The sequence below is a fragment of the Meles meles genome, chromosome 13 (genome assembly GCF_922984935.1).
Source record: "Meles meles chromosome 13, mMelMel3.1 paternal haplotype, whole genome shotgun sequence".
NCBI classification, from domain to species: domain Eukaryota; kingdom Metazoa; phylum Chordata; class Mammalia; order Carnivora; family Mustelidae; genus Meles; species Meles meles.
Window position 1 is genome coordinate 47,180,209 of NC_060078.1, and position 18,161 is coordinate 47,198,369.

Here is an 18,161-nt window from a genome sequence, read left to right on the forward strand (position 1 = left end):
GAGGAAGCTCACGTGGGAGGCCGGGGAGGGGGCAGGGTTGTGCTTGGTGGGCACACCAGGTACCTACAGCGTCCAGACCATTTTTCGGGGCTCACAAAAAATATGTGGCAACTGACTTCCCAAAGGAACATGATCACCTTCCCTTTCATCTTACTTGCATCATCTACTGAGTCACGGAAAGAAAAGCCAAAGTCAGTGTCCAGCATCAAAAATGAAACGCGAAAAGGAAGGGTAGGCGACTGCATGTGACATGCCTTTCTGGCAGCATGACGGGAGTTTGTAATTCTGCAGGAGACTACTTTCTCAAGACAAGGAAGGGGGGATTTAAGAAAACAAGTTTATTCTTTCATACACTAAAGCTTAAATTTCAGCTCCTTTTTGGAGAAAGTCCTGGACAATTACTTTCCTGCATCAAAAGAAAAAACCAACCACGCAACATACACGACCCAGGCCAGTGTTTTCCTTTTCCTCAACCTGCCTTCGGGGTCCTCTTTGAGTGTAAAGGCACACAGCTCATGCTGCAGTCTTCTGCATGCCTCTTGCCTGGGCCCTTGCCCTAAGCTCTTCTTCTGAGACCCCCAAATCTGAACAAAGATACAAAAGTTAGAGGCACTGGAGATTAGCTCCATTGGGATTCAAGGGCTCTGCTGGTTGGAGGAGGCTAAGGCTGCAGGAAGTCCAACCTTTGGATAAATGGGAGTCTAACACATTAAGCCAAATCTAGAATTCTTATTCAATAAACCCGCAGCCTAAGAGAAAGCAAAGAGCACAATCTGTTTACAACCTGCAGACTGACCTTAACCGCTGCTTATAATAATCTTCATCTCCATCATCTCGGCATCTCACTACTTTCCGACTTCTTCCTCCACAGGCAGCTTCTGCTTCCTCACCAGAACTTGGAAGGAAGTCATCCTCGGTCTCCTGCCCCGTGACTTTTTTCTGCCGTTTCCGGTGCTTGAGCACGGGTTTCAGTTCATAGTCCGTGCCCTCTGCCATCAGCTCGGCCCCCTCTGCCTCCTCCAGCTCCTCCTCCGTGGGCAAGTACTCAGACTCTTCACCCTCAGAGCTGCCCTCCACCTTCAGCCTCACGTCAGACTCCAAAGGTTTCTTTCCTTTTGGCAAGCCCACTTTCCCCTGGAAATGAAGAGCCCTTTTCTGGAGCTTCTTCATGTGCTTTTTCAAGCGCTTATCTGTTTTCGAGAGAACTTTGCTTTGCTCATTTGGTTTGTTTTCATGGAGTGCTGTGCTCAGTTCCGAAGTGACCGAGGCCGGGGTTTTTCTAGCTGCTCTTTTATTACAAGCTTGCTTCTTCCTTTCAAAAGACAATTTTGCTTGATCTGCCAAATACTTTTCAAAACCTGATGCTTCGTTGAGCATTAGTTTTCTAGGCTTTTTCTCCTGTTTCTGAGGGATCTGGGTTCCAAAAGGTGTCATCTGGCCCGTGCGGATGAGCTCTTCCCAAGCTGTCTCCTGGACAGGCATGAGCATGCTGCCAAGACAAGATGGCCCCGGTTCTGAAAGAGGGATGACAGTACATTGGGCACTAGTGTAAACCTTTCCAAGAGCACAACACAAATAGTCACCTCTCCAATAAACAGCAACTATGATTAACTCACATTTTAAAAACATACCATGGATGGGGCACCTGGGTGGCTCAGTCTTTTGGGCCTGCAACTCTTAGTTTCAGCTCAGGTCACGGTCTCAGGGCTGTGAGATTGAGCCCCTCAGCAGGCTCCGCGCTCAGTGCAGTCTGCTTAAGATTCTTTCCCCCTCCCTTTCCCTCCCCCTCTACTCTGCACCCCACTCGCATGTGTGCTCTCTTAAAAAAATAAAAATTTTTAAAAAATTAAAACATACCATGGATGTACAAAAGCACATTGTGTATAAAGAAGAGAACAAAATTTATTATAGCATTCATCACGCCAAATTCAATATACTCCGAGTCAAAAAGCTGAATCCTCAATAACATTTTTCTTTTTTTTTTTTAAGATTTTATTTATTTATATGTTTAAGAGAGAGATCACAAGTAGGCAGAGAGGCAGGCAGAGAAACAGGAGGAAGCAGGCTCCCCACTGGGCAGAGAGCCCAATGCAGGGCTCGATCCCAGGACCCTGAGATCATGACCTGAGCCAAAGGCAGAGGCTTAACCCACTGAACCACCCAGCTGCCCCCTCAATAACTTTTTCTAAAATAATGCATTATAAATATACTCTCTATGCAGCCAGAGACAGACCTATCCATATGTAACGTTCAGACAAATATGTCTGTTTCCTTATCAAAGAACAGCCCCCGAGGAAGCACTATCCCAAGTTTCCATGCCACTTTGAATACCAGGACCCACACGGACTTAAAATGCAAGAAACAGCGAAACTGCAAATGTATAAAGAATCAACATGCACCTGAATAGGTGAAAGTTAAATGTTTGCTCCGCACAATATGGCTATTTAAATTTAAGTTGAAAACTCAGATCCTCAGACACACTTGCCATATTTCAAGTGCTCGATGAGCCGGGAGGGGCTAAGGATGACCACAAAGGACAGCACAGACAGCACTCCCATCACTGCCAGCAGGTCTACGGGACAGAACTGTTAGATGTGCGCCTGACAGAACGGAGGGCGTAAACGGGAAGTTTGGTCTCAATAACATAAAGTCACCCAGAAATCTCTGATCTTCATCTCCGGCAACCCAGAGCCGAAATGCCAACATAAGTAGGGCTGAGCATGAGGAATCCACATTACACAATCTCCGTTTCTCGTGGTGCAGTAACACCGCAGCCGGTTCTTCACGAAACTTGCAGTGAAGAAAAATACACGTCAGGAAGTGCACAAGTGCCAAGTGTACAGCTCGGTGACTTTTCACAAAAAAACACACTGCACACCCATCTCCAGAGCGAGAAACAGAACCTGCCAGCACCACCAGATGCACCTGTGACGGCACGTCCCAGTCTCTACCCCACCCCCAGAATAATGACCCACCACACTATTAACACTACAAACAAGCTGTCCGTGGCTTTGAGCTTTATGTAAATGGAAGTGTTTGTACACTTGTGTCACCTTATTTGGCTCAACATTACACTTGAGATTCATCCCCATTCTTGAATACAGCTGCAGTTGCTGGTTTCCACCACACAGCTACACCATAATTTTTCCATTCCACTGTTAATGGACATTTGGGTAGTTTCCAGGTTTTAGTTACTATGAATTACGTTGCTATGAATATTCCAATACACATCCATCAGTAATACACATGTATTTCTTTGGGTATGTTAAGCTTTAGCAGACACTGCCAAACAGTTTTTGAAAATGGTCCTATTAATTTTAAGTTCCACCAACAATGTTTGAGAGTTTTGACGGGTCTACATTCTTGGCATTGTAGCTATTCTAGTGCGTGTGCAACGGTACCACTTTGTGGTTGTCATTTGTATTTCCCTATGAACTAATGGACTAGGGCACCTCTTCATAGATCACTGACCTTCTGCATAGCCCCTTTTGAAGAAAATGTTCAGGTCTTTAGCCCTTTAATACACTCTGGATTCCTGTCCTTCAATTAATATATGTGTTGCAAGAATCTTCTCCCACTCTTCGGCTTGCCTTTTCACTCTCTCAATGCTCTCTTTTCAACAGTAGTTGTGAGATAGCTCACTCACCAAACCTTTTCCTTTACCATGAGCATTTTTATGTCTCATTAAGCCTTTGCCCCAAGATCACGAAAATACTTTCCTATGCTATATTCTAAAAGCCTTGTTTTACCACTCACATTTATATTTACAATCTATATTTTATTTATTTCTGTACATGGTGTAATGGCCCAAGGTTCATTTTACCTTGGTGTGAATGAACCCAGTACCACTTACTGAAAAGATGGTACTTCTTCACAGCACTGCACTGCTCTATCTGTCATAAACCAAGTGACCACATGGGGTGGATCTGTTTGCCGGTCCCTATATTCTGTCCCACTGGTCTATTTGTCTTTCCTTGTGCCCAGACCTCACTGTCTTAATCACTGCAGCTTGATAACGGGTCTCGATATTTTGTTCCTCTTCAAGATTCACTTTTCATGGCCCAATACATTTTTATATCAATTTCAGAATCAGCTGGTTGATGCCCCCACCCTCACCCTATACTGCCCACCCCAGACTTTCTCCCTCAAAAAAGAAAAACAAACAAAACCACCCACTGAAGTGGTCAGAAGGCCAAAAGGAAAGCCAAGAGAGACAGGGATCCTGGAAGGTGCAGAAGTATCTGCTGCTACAGACAGGCCAAGTGGAGCAAGGGTGAAAAGGGGCTTCTGGAATTGGGGAAGCAACCAGTAATCCTGGACAAAGTTTTACCAAGGAAGCAAGAGGAGGTAAAATGCAGTAGCAGGTTTTAGGCAGCCAGACAGGAACAAGAAACACGGCCTCTCAGCAGCAGAAAGCCTTGGTCGTAGGCCCAACAAATTCTGAGACTGAAATGTAGAAGTTCATCTCTCTAGTATTTTTTCTATTGCCTCAATTAATTCTTCATAATAATTCTCCCATGCTACCGAATAAACTTCAAGAACTAGTAGAAAATATCTGCTTGAAAAGCTTAAATGCGAAGAAGCCTTAATCTATATTTCAAATATTAAATGACTGAGCAGCCACCAACAATTTCTAAACGCACACCTACACATACACACACACAAACCACAAAGATATTTCATTTCGGAGCTTATGAATTTTCTCAAAATGTTCTCCAAAAGACATCCATTCTGGGCAGTAATAAAAAAATCAGAGCCATAGTATAACCTAAAGGAAGATAGTTTTTCTTAAACAAAAAAAAAAAAATGATGATGCTCGGAAAGCCTGCCAAATACATCCCAAAAACACATGTAAAAGCAAGTCTATAAATGCTGACTGATGATGCTGGGCTTAAAAACGTTATTCAATCAAGACGTCAGTTGTCTCTACAAAATTAACTTCACAAGAATGGCAAGCTCCCTAATTTATTAAACTAATACCAAATGTACACCAGCAGCCTCTAGTAGATGGAGTTAAGCATTTACTTTCATTCTCCAAATACCCCCTTATAACTTAAGAGATTTGGTTCTGCAGGTGTAGAGAATAAAAATTTTCCTCATCTGTTTTAACAGTAAGGCAAAGAAAGGGATTCTTCCTGAAACCCAGGCCAGGACTGAGGAGATACCCTCACCGCCACAGGCATCAGGTACCAATTCAAGAACAAGGAGACATTGTTCCCAGTAGCCTCACCTGTATCTTCCTCCTCCAGACTGGCATGGTCTACTTCAACTTGTACCGCTGCTCCTCCAAGGATGGCCTGGAGACGTTTTTGTTTTGCTGTGATCTTCTTTAGCTGTTGTTCCTTGAGTGGTAAATATTGAATATAGAAAACAGCAATGAAGTGATTTATTGTTAAATACAAAAGATAAATTTAAAAACTTTAATCAAGGCAAAATAAAACAAATTCCATATATTACTATTATTACAAAGAACCTTATTTGAGCAACTGCCAAAGGACATAGGACGTAGGCCTGAAAGCATTCCCACCGGGCAGGCATCCCTGCCCCCACCCACTCTCCTGGCTGGGCAGCCCAGCTTTCTCTGTGCCTGAGCACTGAAGTCACGTGCACTGACACTGCAGTAGGAGGTGGAACTGCTCTACTGAGGTTTCCCCACTGCACACTGGTAAATGACTAAACTTCTGTTTCTGACCTTAGCAATGGACAGACTATGAGGTCAATAGGCTGTAGGCAGAAGAAACAAACACAAATGTTCAAACACCTAAAAAAGCGCCTTTGATCATCTACCGTATTTACAACTGTCCTTTACAATCTTTCATAGTATTCTACCCAATTACTAGACTTTAAAAGGAATACACATTTGAATATACTCTTTTACCCTACCCACCTTTTACCCCAGACCCCTCTTTGTCTTGTCTCCCTCTCTATCACCAGAGCTCAGCTATGCAGCGGTTCCTAGGGCCTCTCCAATTAACTAGGCCTATGGTACCTGGTTGTTCTTCCCAAGGTCAAGAATGTTTAAACACCAAATATGAGAGTGGGATGAGGAGAAATGCTGAGTATAAATGCCATGTTATACTAAGCTACAATTCCTTTTCCTTCAGTTTTCCCTCATTTAATCTCATTTAAACAGCCTTTCTAAAAAGAAACAAACAGAGCCTTCTCTCTGAATAGTCTATCTCTAACCGTCAAAGGGTTATTTTAGAAAGATAGGATCTCTACAGTTGACTTAGACTAGTATATAAAACAGCCCAAAGTCTGGTCCTCACTGCTCCTTGAAACCTCAGCCCACCAGAAGCCCAAGGTCAGAGGTCTCTGCACATCCATTCACATGCTCCCACAAGAGGCCAGATATCCTCTCTCTGCTTTGGGGAGACCTCAGCTGCCTGAGGCCACTGCTAGCTCTGACTTTTGGGCTGCTATTCTGGAGGTAGGTAGAAGATGGGACGGTGAAGATAACGGGTTGGTGAGTGGAAAGCAAAAAGAAGCACTGAGTCTATAGACATCACTAGTGAAGTTTAAATAAAAGATGCAAGGACTTCACTCATGACAGTGGGTCAACTGCCAGCACAAGGCTATCCGCTCATCATTTTGGATGGCAGAAATCAAACAATCAAAACCAGTCATTCCGGGGCGCCTGGGTGGCTCAGTGGATTAAGCCGCTGCCTTCGGCTCAGGTCATGATCCCAGGGTCCTGGGATCGAGCCCCGCATCGGGCTCTCTTCTCCACGGGGAGCCTGCTTCCTCCTCTCTCTCTGCCTGCCTCTGCCTACTTGTGATCTCTCTCTCTGTCAAATAAATAAAATAATAAAATCTTTAAAAAAAAAAAAAAACTACTTTAAAACCAGTCATTCCTATCTACTCTGATCTATTTTCATAAAGCATAAATTCCCAAAAATGTTACAAACCTCAAAAAAACAATGTCATAAGTAACAGATATTCCTTACCCTGAGGTTGTACAACCCTAAGTGCAGACCCATCAGTGTGTCTGGGTGGTGACCATAATACCTAAGAGAAATGACCATTAGTGTGTGAGGGGTGATGGCTGTGGCCACAGGAAACATGATAATCAGGACAACCAGGAGCCAAGCCAAAAAAAAAAAAAAAATTCACACAACACAAGGAGATGGATGCGAGGCCTGTGTGCCAAACAGGTGCATAAGCTAGGTAAAAGAAAATGGCACAGCAAGGAAGACTATAATCATCAACATCAACAAGGCAGCATGCAAAGCCAGCAAGAGAAACTTCTCTCAAGTATGTGTGATGTATGTGTGTATTTTAGAAGATATTCTTTAACAGGGGCGCCTGGGTGGCTCAGTGGGTTAAGCCTCTGCCTTCAGCTCAGGTCATGGTCTCAGGGTCCTGAGATCGAGCCCCATGTTGGGCTCTCTGCTCAGCAGGGAGTCTGCTTCCCCGTCTCTCTCTGCCTGCCTCTCTGCCTGCTTGTGATCTCTCTCTCTGTTAAATAAATCTTTAAAAAAAAAAAAAGATATTCTTTAACATAAGATATTAAATGGAAACAGCTGAAATATTAAACATGAAAAAGGAACTCAAAATTTTCTATTATAGCTATTTCCTTCACATCTCCTTTTCAGAATACTTCCCAAATATTAAATGAATAGCAATGATGACTTTTTCAAAAATGCAATACTTAATGTTATTTGGAATCACCTTATTATACTTCTGTCGTTTTACAGAATCTAGTTTCCTGTTGATGTCTTTGTTGGTGGCAGCTTGAGGGCTAAGTTGTTCAATAATTTTATTGATTTGCCTTAGGGATGTTGTACATGACCTGAAAAATAAAATAAAATGTCTATTTTCCACTCTGGTAACATTTTTTTATAGTGTAAGATGAAGACAGAAATGCTACAAAGATGTCCTTTTACTTCTTATTAACTGACAGATAAAAGAAACTAAACCAGAAAGCATGTTCTTGTTGCCACATACTTAAAGGGTTATTAGAAGTTTGGTAATTGCTAGTGTTTTCCTTGATCTGGCTGATTAAAATCAGGCACATTCCCATTTGTAAGCTGTTTCATTCATTCTACAAGCATTTTAAGTGTCTACCCAACTCAAGAGACTGCTAAAACAATGTTCAACAGTTGTCCTTTTAAATGAAAATAAAAATAAAATGCATATACGTCGTTTGATTATTTAAGATTTTAGTTTTTTTCAGCAGTTTTAGGTTCACAGCAAAATTGAGAGGAAGGTACAGAGACTCCCATATATCCCTTCCCCAAACACACACAAGCTTCCTCATTATCAACTACCCATACATGGGTTTTTAAAGCCCATTTTGAAGTCACCCCAAGTCTGGAAAAGTACTAAAAATACTGACACTTTTTTATAAAGTCAGATACCTGTGACAATATTTTTTTCATACTACTCGAAGACTTATTTGTTGTAGCATAATATTTTATAGCGTGAAGGGGGAAAAACCAATCTCTAATATGATGCTTCTAAAACAGACACAGTAGAATGGTAACTCCCAGTTTTCAAAACACAAATTTAATCTTGACATTTGTATACTTTGCTATGTGTATCCTTTGTGGATATCAGGACTAAAGATGTTATCAATGCAAGTTACTGACAGTCTAACCACATGTCACCATGGATCTCGTGTTCACCCGTATGGTAATTCGGCAGCACTTTGATGTCACCTAAGCAAGCAGGAGGCACATTTCCAAGGTCAAATGTAAAGGTGTGTTCCTTATCGGGAATTGAGCTCCTGACATCCGAATACTGTAAGTACTCCGGAGTACCTGCCACTCAGGAGGCCAAGAGAACACACCAGGAAGCTGCTGGCAGAAAACATGTCCTTGTTCCAACAGCCATCTGCACCACAGTCTCCCTGACCAAGGGTAGCCAACAGCTCCTCCTTTTCCCTCCTCTCCCCTTCCCCAGGCATCCCCATCTGAGACTGCACCATTCCTCCCCCACTCCTTTTCTCTTTCATGCTTGCCTGACACAGCCTAGAACGCTGGCCAAGACAGGGTAGACTGGCAATAGTGAAGAAGCTCAACCGTCACCTGCCCCACCCTTACAGCCCAGGTCCAGAGCTGCTTCTCCTCTAACACACAAATGAAGTTTCCATGGGACTTCATCTTTTCTATTAAGTCAAAAGTAGGACAGAAGAAGGGAAAAGCAAGGAGTTGTTTCACATTATTTCTCAAAATGCAAATCTGAAAAATTATCAAAAGACGGACACTGGGTTTAGACACAGGAAACTGAAAAGAAATAAAGGGCAAGAGAAAAATGTGAGGGGGAAGGGCGTGATGTGCTCCTGGTGTCTCAAGTTGCACACATCACACCTTTAGGTACACTTCTCCTGAAAACCATTCTGGGCACATGGTTATGAGTTCTGGGCTACTCAGAACACTACTTCTCTCTAGGATGTTATGCATAAACAGGTTGTTGTGAGCTGACCTGAGACACTGACTACCACGTTCAATATTGCTCCTGAGGGAAAGTACTAAAGCTCACGCACTCGTGGTCAAGGACTGCCCTAACTGACTCCATCCTCCAAATAAGAGGTTCTATAAATCTCCCATATTTCTGGAATACCATGGCTATTACCTGAATTTCTCCATGACATGTAAACACAAAATCTGCAATCAGAGAAAACAGTCCACACTCACGTGAGGTCATCCAGGACTGATCGGTACTCCTTCTCTGCATCCGCAAGCTGGGCCGCACGGCTGGCCTCATGAATGGCGTTGTCCACTTGCTGAAGCACTCCCTGTTCCAGCACGTCCTGGTCATACACATCGACACCCAACCCCTGCAGTTCAAGGGCCTGCGCACTCGGCTCCACCGTCTGTATGTGATGTCTGTTGATGTGCAGCAGGGCCGGCCCTCTCCTCGAAACTTCCGATGAACACCCCTCGGCAGAACTGGATGGTCCATTAGCAGAAGAACAAGACGGAAGGCTTTCCTCCACCTCCACGTTGCCATCATTCTCTTGCTTGATTGTCATTTCTTGTTTATCACTGACATACTGACTTTGCAAACAGTCTTGCTCCTGAGTTGGACTTGAGTTGGGGATTCTTGCATTTTGCATCCTCTACAAGAATACCTAAAGGGAAAAAAAAATGTAATAAACCTTTTTGGTTATAAAGAATTGATATTTAGGGCGCCTGGGTGGCTCAGTGGTTTAAGCCGCTGCCTTCGGCTCAGGTCATGATCTCGGGGTCCTGGGATCGAGTCCCACGTCGGGCTCTCTGCACTGAAGGGAGCCTGCTTCCCTCTCACTCTCTCTGTCTGCCTCTCTGCCTACTTGTGATCTCTCTCTGTCAAAATTAATAAATAAAATCTTAAAAAAAAAAAAAGAATTGATATTTATATAGTTTCTTAACATTTTTATAATTAAAGAACATTGACTTCTCAAAAGATCAAGTAATAATCCTCCAATTAGATAAATTCGAGTTTGCAAGTATTACTTTTCTTAAGAGGGCAAAAGCTATATGTCTTCTTGAGTTCTGATAATAAGAAATATTAACAAAAAAAAAAAGACAAGAAGGGAAAAAAAACAGCATCAACAATAAAAGACATCTGGAGAGCCATGTAAGAAAACTGGCAACCAAAATCTTGACTGGCACCCTAAGAGTCTTTTCCAAATCAACTGACGTCTTTTGACTGCTACTTTCCAAGTTAGCATCTTCACTGCATTGTGGCACAAAAGTTTCACAATACAGTGGCATGATGAACTGTGATACACAAATTAGTGAAGTAAGCAACAAGCTTCTCTACGAATCTGACCACTAGAAACTTAGGCTACTTAATATGCAGAAACTCTGAATTAAACATCTGAGAAAATTCTCAAAAATAACCCTATTCCAACATGCAACACAATTTCTTGCCAATCGGGTTAGCAAAAACAGGTTAGGCCTGATTATGTCCAGCAGACAAGGAAGATCCACCCTCACACAATGCTGGAGGCAGTATGAATTACTAAAGCTTTTTTGGAAGGCAATTTAACAATATCTATCAAGATTTAAAATGCACATGACCAGATAGGTATTCCAAAGAAATACTCACATGCATGCAAGGCTGTTCACTGTAGCATGCCAACAGTTTAATATAAGCATATAAGCATTAAGTATTTTCAGTGACACTGATACAAAAGGCTTGTAAGCGGAAAAGAAATCACGGAGTATGAACACATTATGTTGTATTAAAAAAACGTCTATCTGCATCTGTGTGTATGGAATGCTTTCAAAGTGATCTGGAGAGACACTCCAAACCTGCAATCACTGGGGAGGAGGAAGCAGGATAGGGGAGAATAAAGGAAGACTTCATATTTCACTCCACATACTCAGGATCTCCTTCAGTAAAACGTATTCACTATGTTGCCTGTGTAACGCTAATAAATACATTAAAAAGCAACGCAATAACCAAGAGACAGCCTTGCTTGTTATTTAACTGAATAAACTAAGGTTTCTTTCACCACCGAAACTTTGTTTATATAAAAATACCAGAAGTTCTCCCAATAAGCCCCAATGATTTCTCATTAAATAAAACCATCCTGGCAGCCAAGCACTAGGATACAAAGACAGCAGGAACTTAGCACTATCCCTTCCAGAGTAGCTCATTCTCTAGGGGAGGAGAAACATCAATAACAACACAGCAGGGCAGGTCTGTAGAAGAGGCACCAACAAGAGGCCGCCTGGAAACAGGAAAGGACAATGCTTTGGGTCTGGAGCTAAAGAAACTTATACAAGCTAAGATGTGAACCCCTGATCCAGGGTCTGATACACTGAAGACACCCCATATATCCTGAAGAGAAGTAATGTTTAGAGAGGAGTCTAAAATAACAAGTCAGATGTGGACAATTGAGTCACTGGTGAATTCAGCCATAAAAATAAGAATCTCAGAAAGGATGCAGGATGGGAAACAGAAGGAGGGGGTTGAAGAAGAATAAGAATCTGCAAAAAATGTCCTATAGGAGGGAAAAGCTGATGGGGAACAAACACTGGTGACAAGTGTGGAGGGCCCCCAAAACCCAAAACTTGGGGATTGCCAACAATCCCCAAGGCTGTACAATTTCCTCCTTCGGTAATTAACAGTCCAGAGAAATGTCACTGTTGGGAGTTTTCAGAGCAGAAGCAGCAGCAGAAGGACAAAAGCACATGGGTACAGATGCTGAAGAGGAGAGTAGTTCAAGTAACTGAACTTGGGGTCCTAGCTGGATAGATTAATGTGATACCTGAGCCAGTGTCTGAAGGATGAAAAGGATTAAACAGGACAAAACTGAAACGAACATTTTGCAAAGAAACGTGTAATTTCTAAGGCTGGTAAGAGCTGGTGCACTTGGAAAATGAAAGGAGGATGGAACAATGGAACACAGTGAGAATTTTTTACTTTATACTATGCGCATAACCGAGTTAAAGTTGCTGATAAGGACTCCATTCATTGTATAAATCTTACAGATTATCTTCTAACACTTTGCAAGGAGTAATCATCTGGAAAAAACAGTATCTTCATTGTTCTCCCCTTTGAGCACTGGGACTTCTGTGGGAGGAACTGGATTCTGATTTGCATTCGGTTGCCTAGCTGGGGAGGGAGTGGGGCATAAGTGAAGATGTGAAGAAGTGAAGATGGAGGGGTAGTCAAGATCACAAAGGACCTGGTAAAACATGAACTTGGATTTCATTCCAATGATTTTGAAGACTTTTAAACAGGGTGACGATGTCATGACCTATCTGAATTTCCTATCGGACCATCTGGGCTACTGTATGGATAATGGACTGGAAGAAACAGTACAAGGAAACGACGGGAGACACACGGGTGGAAAAACGACTGCAGCTTGGAACAGGCTGAAGATGGATACTACGTAGGAAATCCGTGTTACAGCATTCCTATATGGACTGCTCAATCCTTTACACAATCCCCCCTGACAGTATCAATGCCCAAAGCGCCTGACTCGTATTTACCCCGATGCTTTCTTTCAAGTAACACCTCCAGTTTTTTCATCGAAATCGAACAGGGCCGCGCTGATCCTGCGCTCCGGGGCCGACACAAAGCCCAGAAGTTCAAGTTTGGGGCCGGCCCGTGAGGGTGCCGCCGGCCGGAGGCTGGAACCCACCGCCGCCCCAGGTGAGAGCGCTGCTTCGTCACTTCCGGCCGCAGGTGCGCGGGCAAGGAAGGCGCGCGCCCGACTCAAGGGCCAGTTCCTGGCCAGCCCCGCGGATGGGCTCCCTCAAAGCAGCCAGATGCCCAACGCAAGGCCATGGGCTCCTGGGAGTCCGAGCGCGAGGTTCAGCACGGCTGCCCCAACACTCACCCCAGGCCCCGCGGCCACCAGTACGGAAACGCGATGCCACCGACGCCCGCAGCCGTGGAAGCCGGACCGGGGTAGCTGCGGCGCATGCGTCTTTTGTCTGTCGTAAGCACCGCCTCCAAGCGTGACCTAAGCACGGCGCATGCGCCGGACAGCCCTGGAAGAGCGTGCGCGGCCACGTGATTGGACGGATGCGTGTAGCCCCGCCTTTCTCTCTGCGTTTTGTGTGTGAAGGTTGTATGGGCTGGTGATCCGCTGTGTGGCTTGGGTCCGACGCTTCAGTCCCGGTCAAAAAGTACCTCTTTAGTAAGACGATCATAAGAATGAAAGGACACGTTTTCAGGAAGAAAGAGAGAGGTACTGTGTGCCGTGAACCCCAAAGAAAATAAGCTTGGGGAGGGGAGCCGGCTGGGATGTCACATTTCAGTAGCCTCTGGAGGCGGACGTAGTTGCTCGGTCTTGGTCATCTGGCACGGCTATTAGCACGCAAAGAGGAGGGAGAGGCCTTGTTTATGCCTGTTGCCCCTCCAGCTCCTACACACACATCTGGGCGGGGAGGACGTGTGTGTATTGTGGACCCACATGAATGCCTACCTGTCCTCACATCAAAGCGGTAAGAAGGATTTTGAGCCAAATGAGAATTTTTGCTTGGAGCTTTTGAAGAAACAAAATATCCACCCACACCTAGGTTCAGAACGTTGGGAGGAAACTGAGCTACTCCTGAGGAAGTAGCAGCCCACGATAGGTGTCAGCCTTACCAACAAGGCAGCTTCTCAAGGCTTCCACTCTCTAAGAGGGTGGATTTTCCAGGGCCAGCACCGGAAAGTCCTCTGCGAGTAGCAGTGACTGAGGGAAGGACCTTTGTGTTGGGGGGGTGGGGAAAGTTCTGTTTGGTTTGGTTTGGTTTGGTTTTTTAGGAAAGGACCTTTGGTCCTGGATAGGGAAGTGCCTTCCTCATTTTGAAGCCTGAAGTCGGACAGTAGGAAAAGGGGGCTAGGAAGCTACTTGGTAGTAGTAATACCACCATATCTCTCTTGCTAGCAGCACCAATCTACATTTGCCTCAAGTTATCCCACATAAAAATGTTTGGTGTTTTTTTTAAAGGAATAAAGAATTCTGATGATCTCCTGAGTACAATAATTGTGAACAGAAAGACATTGGTAAGATAGGAGTTTTAATGCTTGCATATAAAAGCTGTTTCTCCTAGATATACTGTGCTTTCCAACCATTTTGAAAATGAGGTCCCGGGGCCCGTGCGTGGCTCAGTGGGTTAAGCCTCTCTCTCTCTCTGTGATCTCTCTCTCTGTCAAAAAATTAAATAAAATCTTTTAAAAAAAGAAAGAAAGAAAATGAGGTTCCCTTTTTAATGAGCACGATTTTGGTGAGTGCCTGTGTGTCAGTTAGAATTTGGACAGGAGGCAGGTGGTACACTCTAAGTAGCTGAGGAGAATTAACAACTTTTTTCCTTTAGATTTTATTTATTTATTTATTTATTTGACTGAGATTACAAGTAGGCAGAGAGGCAGGCAGAGAGAGAGGAAGGGAAGCAGTCTCCCTGCCGAGCAGAGAGCCCGATGCGGGGCTGGATCCCAGAACCTTGGGATCATGACCTGAGCGGAAGGCAGAGGCTTTAACCCACTGAGCCACCCAGTGCCCTGAGAATTAACAGCTTTTATAAAGGTGGGCAGGATTAGGAAAACAACTCAGATAGCACAGTACCCCTGGGCCTAGCAAACTTTAGGAGCTGTTCCCATATATTATGAGCTGGATTGCATCCCTCCAAATTCAGTTGAAATCCTAACCCCAGTACCTCAAATGGGACTGTATTTGGATATAGGATCTCTAAAGGCACTAAAAATCTTTTATTAAGTTAAAATGAAGTTATCGGGGCAGGCTCTAATCCAGTATAACTGGTATCCTTTATAAGAAGAGGAAATTAGGGCATGGACAGGCACAGAGGAAAGACCAAGTGAAGACACACGGAAACAACAGCCATCTACAATTCAAGAAGAAAGGCCTCAGAAGAGACCAGCCCTGCCAACCCTGGGTCTCAGACTTAGAGTCTCCAGACTGTGAGAAGATACATTTCTGTTTTTTAAGCCATCCAGTCTGTAGTACTATGTTATGGCAGCACTAACAAGTGAGTACACCATCCCTGGGCATGAAAGGGTCATGGGAAGACATAGGTTCAGAAGAGAACAATTGATGGAAAAGACCAGTTGAAATGTACCAACCCATGGTCACTCAGTGGGAGGGAACTGGGGAAATACATACCCTGAACTCACTACCCTTTCATTATTTCATCTGCTGCTGCCTCCCATTGGTCAAAATCTACTGACTGCCAGAGGGTCATGCAGCCCGTTGGTGCCATTCTGTATAGATCAGCCTCGTTGGGCACAGGGCAGGGTTGAGAGAGATGGAGAGTAGGTTTGGAGCACCAAACTGGAAAGATGCATCATTACCCCACACGATTGTAATTATCCTTTTAGTATCCCTTTGATTTAGAGAAGGCATCATGAAACAGTCACTAATAATTCAGTAAAGCTTTTTAGATGAATTCGTATTTTAGCTAATTAAAGGCTCTGTGTACTTTAAGCCAAGTTTCTCCTGACCTCTGTTGCCTGAGAGTAGTAATAAGGTCACATTACCAGCAACAGCTCAGATTTTAACGATTCCTGTGCCCACCTGAATACTCAGGATCCTTCTTTTCACCCATGCCCTTATGAATGGAACTTAGTGCCCTAATAAAAGAGGCCCCAGAGAGATCCTTCCCCGTTCTGCCATGGGAAGACACAACAAAAAGATGGCAGTCCATGAACGAGGAAGTCAGCTCTCACCAGACACCGAATCTGTCAGCATCTTGACCTCAGATATCCCAGCCTCCAGGACTATGAGAAATACATTTCTGTTGTTTTTAAGCCTCCAGTTCTGTAGTAGTTTGTTACCAGCCTGAATGGGTTAAGACAGACTATAAGAAGTGGTGGAGGTTTTAGTAACTTACTTATTGTGCTCATTTACAAACTTAGGTGTCTGAATGTCAACCAAAACCTTTCTCCTTTCCCCCACATCCCTTCAGTCCCCGAATTCACTGGTTCTGCCTCCCCATAGATTACACATCTATCCCATCTTCCCCATCCCCTCTGTTTAATTTTCTTGACTGTTGCAGCCAGTCTCCTAGCCCAGTCTTGCTCCCTACACAGGCACTTGGGTGGGGATTTCAGACCCTTCTAATCCTGTCTCTCCTCTGCCTCAGACCCATCGCTGCAAGATAAAATCCGAGGTATTTAACCTGTTATCCAAGCCATTTTATTATCCTGCCCAATCTGATTTTCTGCACTCTGAGGCCTATGCCCAAGATTGAAGAACTATTTACTATGCTATTTGTGCTGTGCTGCCATCAGCTTGGACTGGTTAGCAAGTCTGTTATGTGTACCTCTTTTCAACTGTCTCATTTTTCTCAAGCTGCCATAACAGAAATACTATGTACTGGGTGGCTTAAACAACAGTTACTTATTTTCTTAACTGTTCTAGAGGCTGGGAAGTCCAATGCAATCCCAGTGAGGACTCTCTTCTAGGCTTGCAGATGGTTACCTGCTCACTGTCCTCACTTGTTGGAGGGAGAGTTCTGGTGTCTCTCTCTTTTTCTTTTAAGATTGATTTATTTACTTGAACGAGAGAGAGAGCATGAGGTGGCGGGGGGTGGGAAGTAGAGGAAGAGGGGCACGGAGCAGAGAGCCCAACGTGGGGCTCACTCCCAGGACTCCGAGATCCTGACCTGAGCCGAAGGCAAACAATTAACCAACTGAACCACTCAGGTGATCCTGTCTCTTTTCTTCTAAGGGCAGCAGTTCAGGACCCTCCCCACTCTTAAGACCTTATTTACCTTAAGTACCTCATAAAGGCTCTATCTCTAAATCCCTTCACATTATGGTTAGGGCTCCAGGGTGCCTGGGTGGCTCAGTAGGTTAAGCCTCTGCCTTCAGCTCAGGGTCCTGGGATGGAGTCCCACATCTTGCGCTCTCTGCTCAGCAGGGAGCCTGCTTCTTCCTCTTTCTCTCTCTCTCTCTCTCTCTCTCTCTCTCTGCCTGCCTCTCTGCCTAATTGTGATCTCTCTCTCTGTGTCAAATAAATTAATTTTTTTAAAAAAAGGGTTAGGGTTCCAGCATGTGAATCAGTGGCCTCACACTGGGAACTTGAAACTGGGGATGTGGGAGTACTTACACTACCCAAATAGACAAAATCTCCAAACCAGGGTTTTTGGTAGGAGGGGGGCCGTTTTATTTTTTCCCAGCATATCCCTACTTCTTATTGTCAGACCTCTGTGATTTTTGCACATGGGTTCCTCTGCCTGGAATTCTCTCACCCATTCCAAAGTTTCTTTTTCTGAAGCTTTCCCTGACCCTCTAAACAGAATTAGGCCTTCACAGCTCCTCTGCACCCCAAGCCAATATTTTCAATATCCCTACTGTGGCACTTCCTTCTTTTGGATTTTAATGCATTTTACGTAACAAGCCCTTTTATAGCCCTCACTGTGGACCAGGTTTTGTCCTGAGTGCTTTACAAATATTACCTTATTTAAATATGACCAGAATTGTCATTGTGCCTTTACTTTCTATGTAGTGTTCCATGTAAGAAACTCTCGCCCTACCCTTACAAAACAGAACAACTAAGCTGACTCTCACTTTTCAAAACTTCAGGGTAGTGGCAATACCTCAAATTGGTTCCCCATTTCCCATAAACATGGAAAAACTAATTAAAAAAGCAAACAAACAATAGAAATATACTAGAAGTGGATTGAACACTGTGCAAAATTGATAAAGCTAAAAATAGAGGAAATGCATATTTAAAATTGTGTCAGCAACCACTACAAAAAATAGTGTTA

At 43.9% G+C, this 18,161-nt stretch overlaps 1 protein-coding gene across 4 annotated transcripts in view; it reads right to left on the reverse strand.

Moving 5' to 3' along the window:
• ERCC6 (ERCC excision repair 6, chromatin remodeling factor) overlaps positions 1-13,364 on the reverse strand; it is a 72,614-nt gene extending 59,250 nt beyond the window's left edge. For 2 of the 4 annotated variants that reach the window (XM_046027038.1, XM_046027036.1), the window contains exons 1-5: positions 12,933-13,351; positions 9,639-10,075; positions 7,672-7,792; positions 5,231-5,342; positions 797-1,514 (exon numbers count right to left, since the gene is read on the reverse strand). In XM_046027038.1, the coding sequence (XP_045882994.1) occupies positions 797-1,514; positions 5,231-5,342; positions 7,672-7,792; positions 9,639-10,060 (1,373 nt within the window). In that variant the 5' untranslated portion in view covers positions 10,061-10,075; positions 12,933-13,351. Of the gene's footprint in view, positions 1-796; positions 1,515-5,230; positions 5,343-7,671; positions 7,793-9,638; positions 10,076-12,932 lie in introns of those variants that run through there. The other 2 variants (XM_046027037.1, XM_046027039.1) reach the window with 2 other exon arrangements.
• Positions 13,365-18,161: the final 4,797 nt, after the last annotated feature.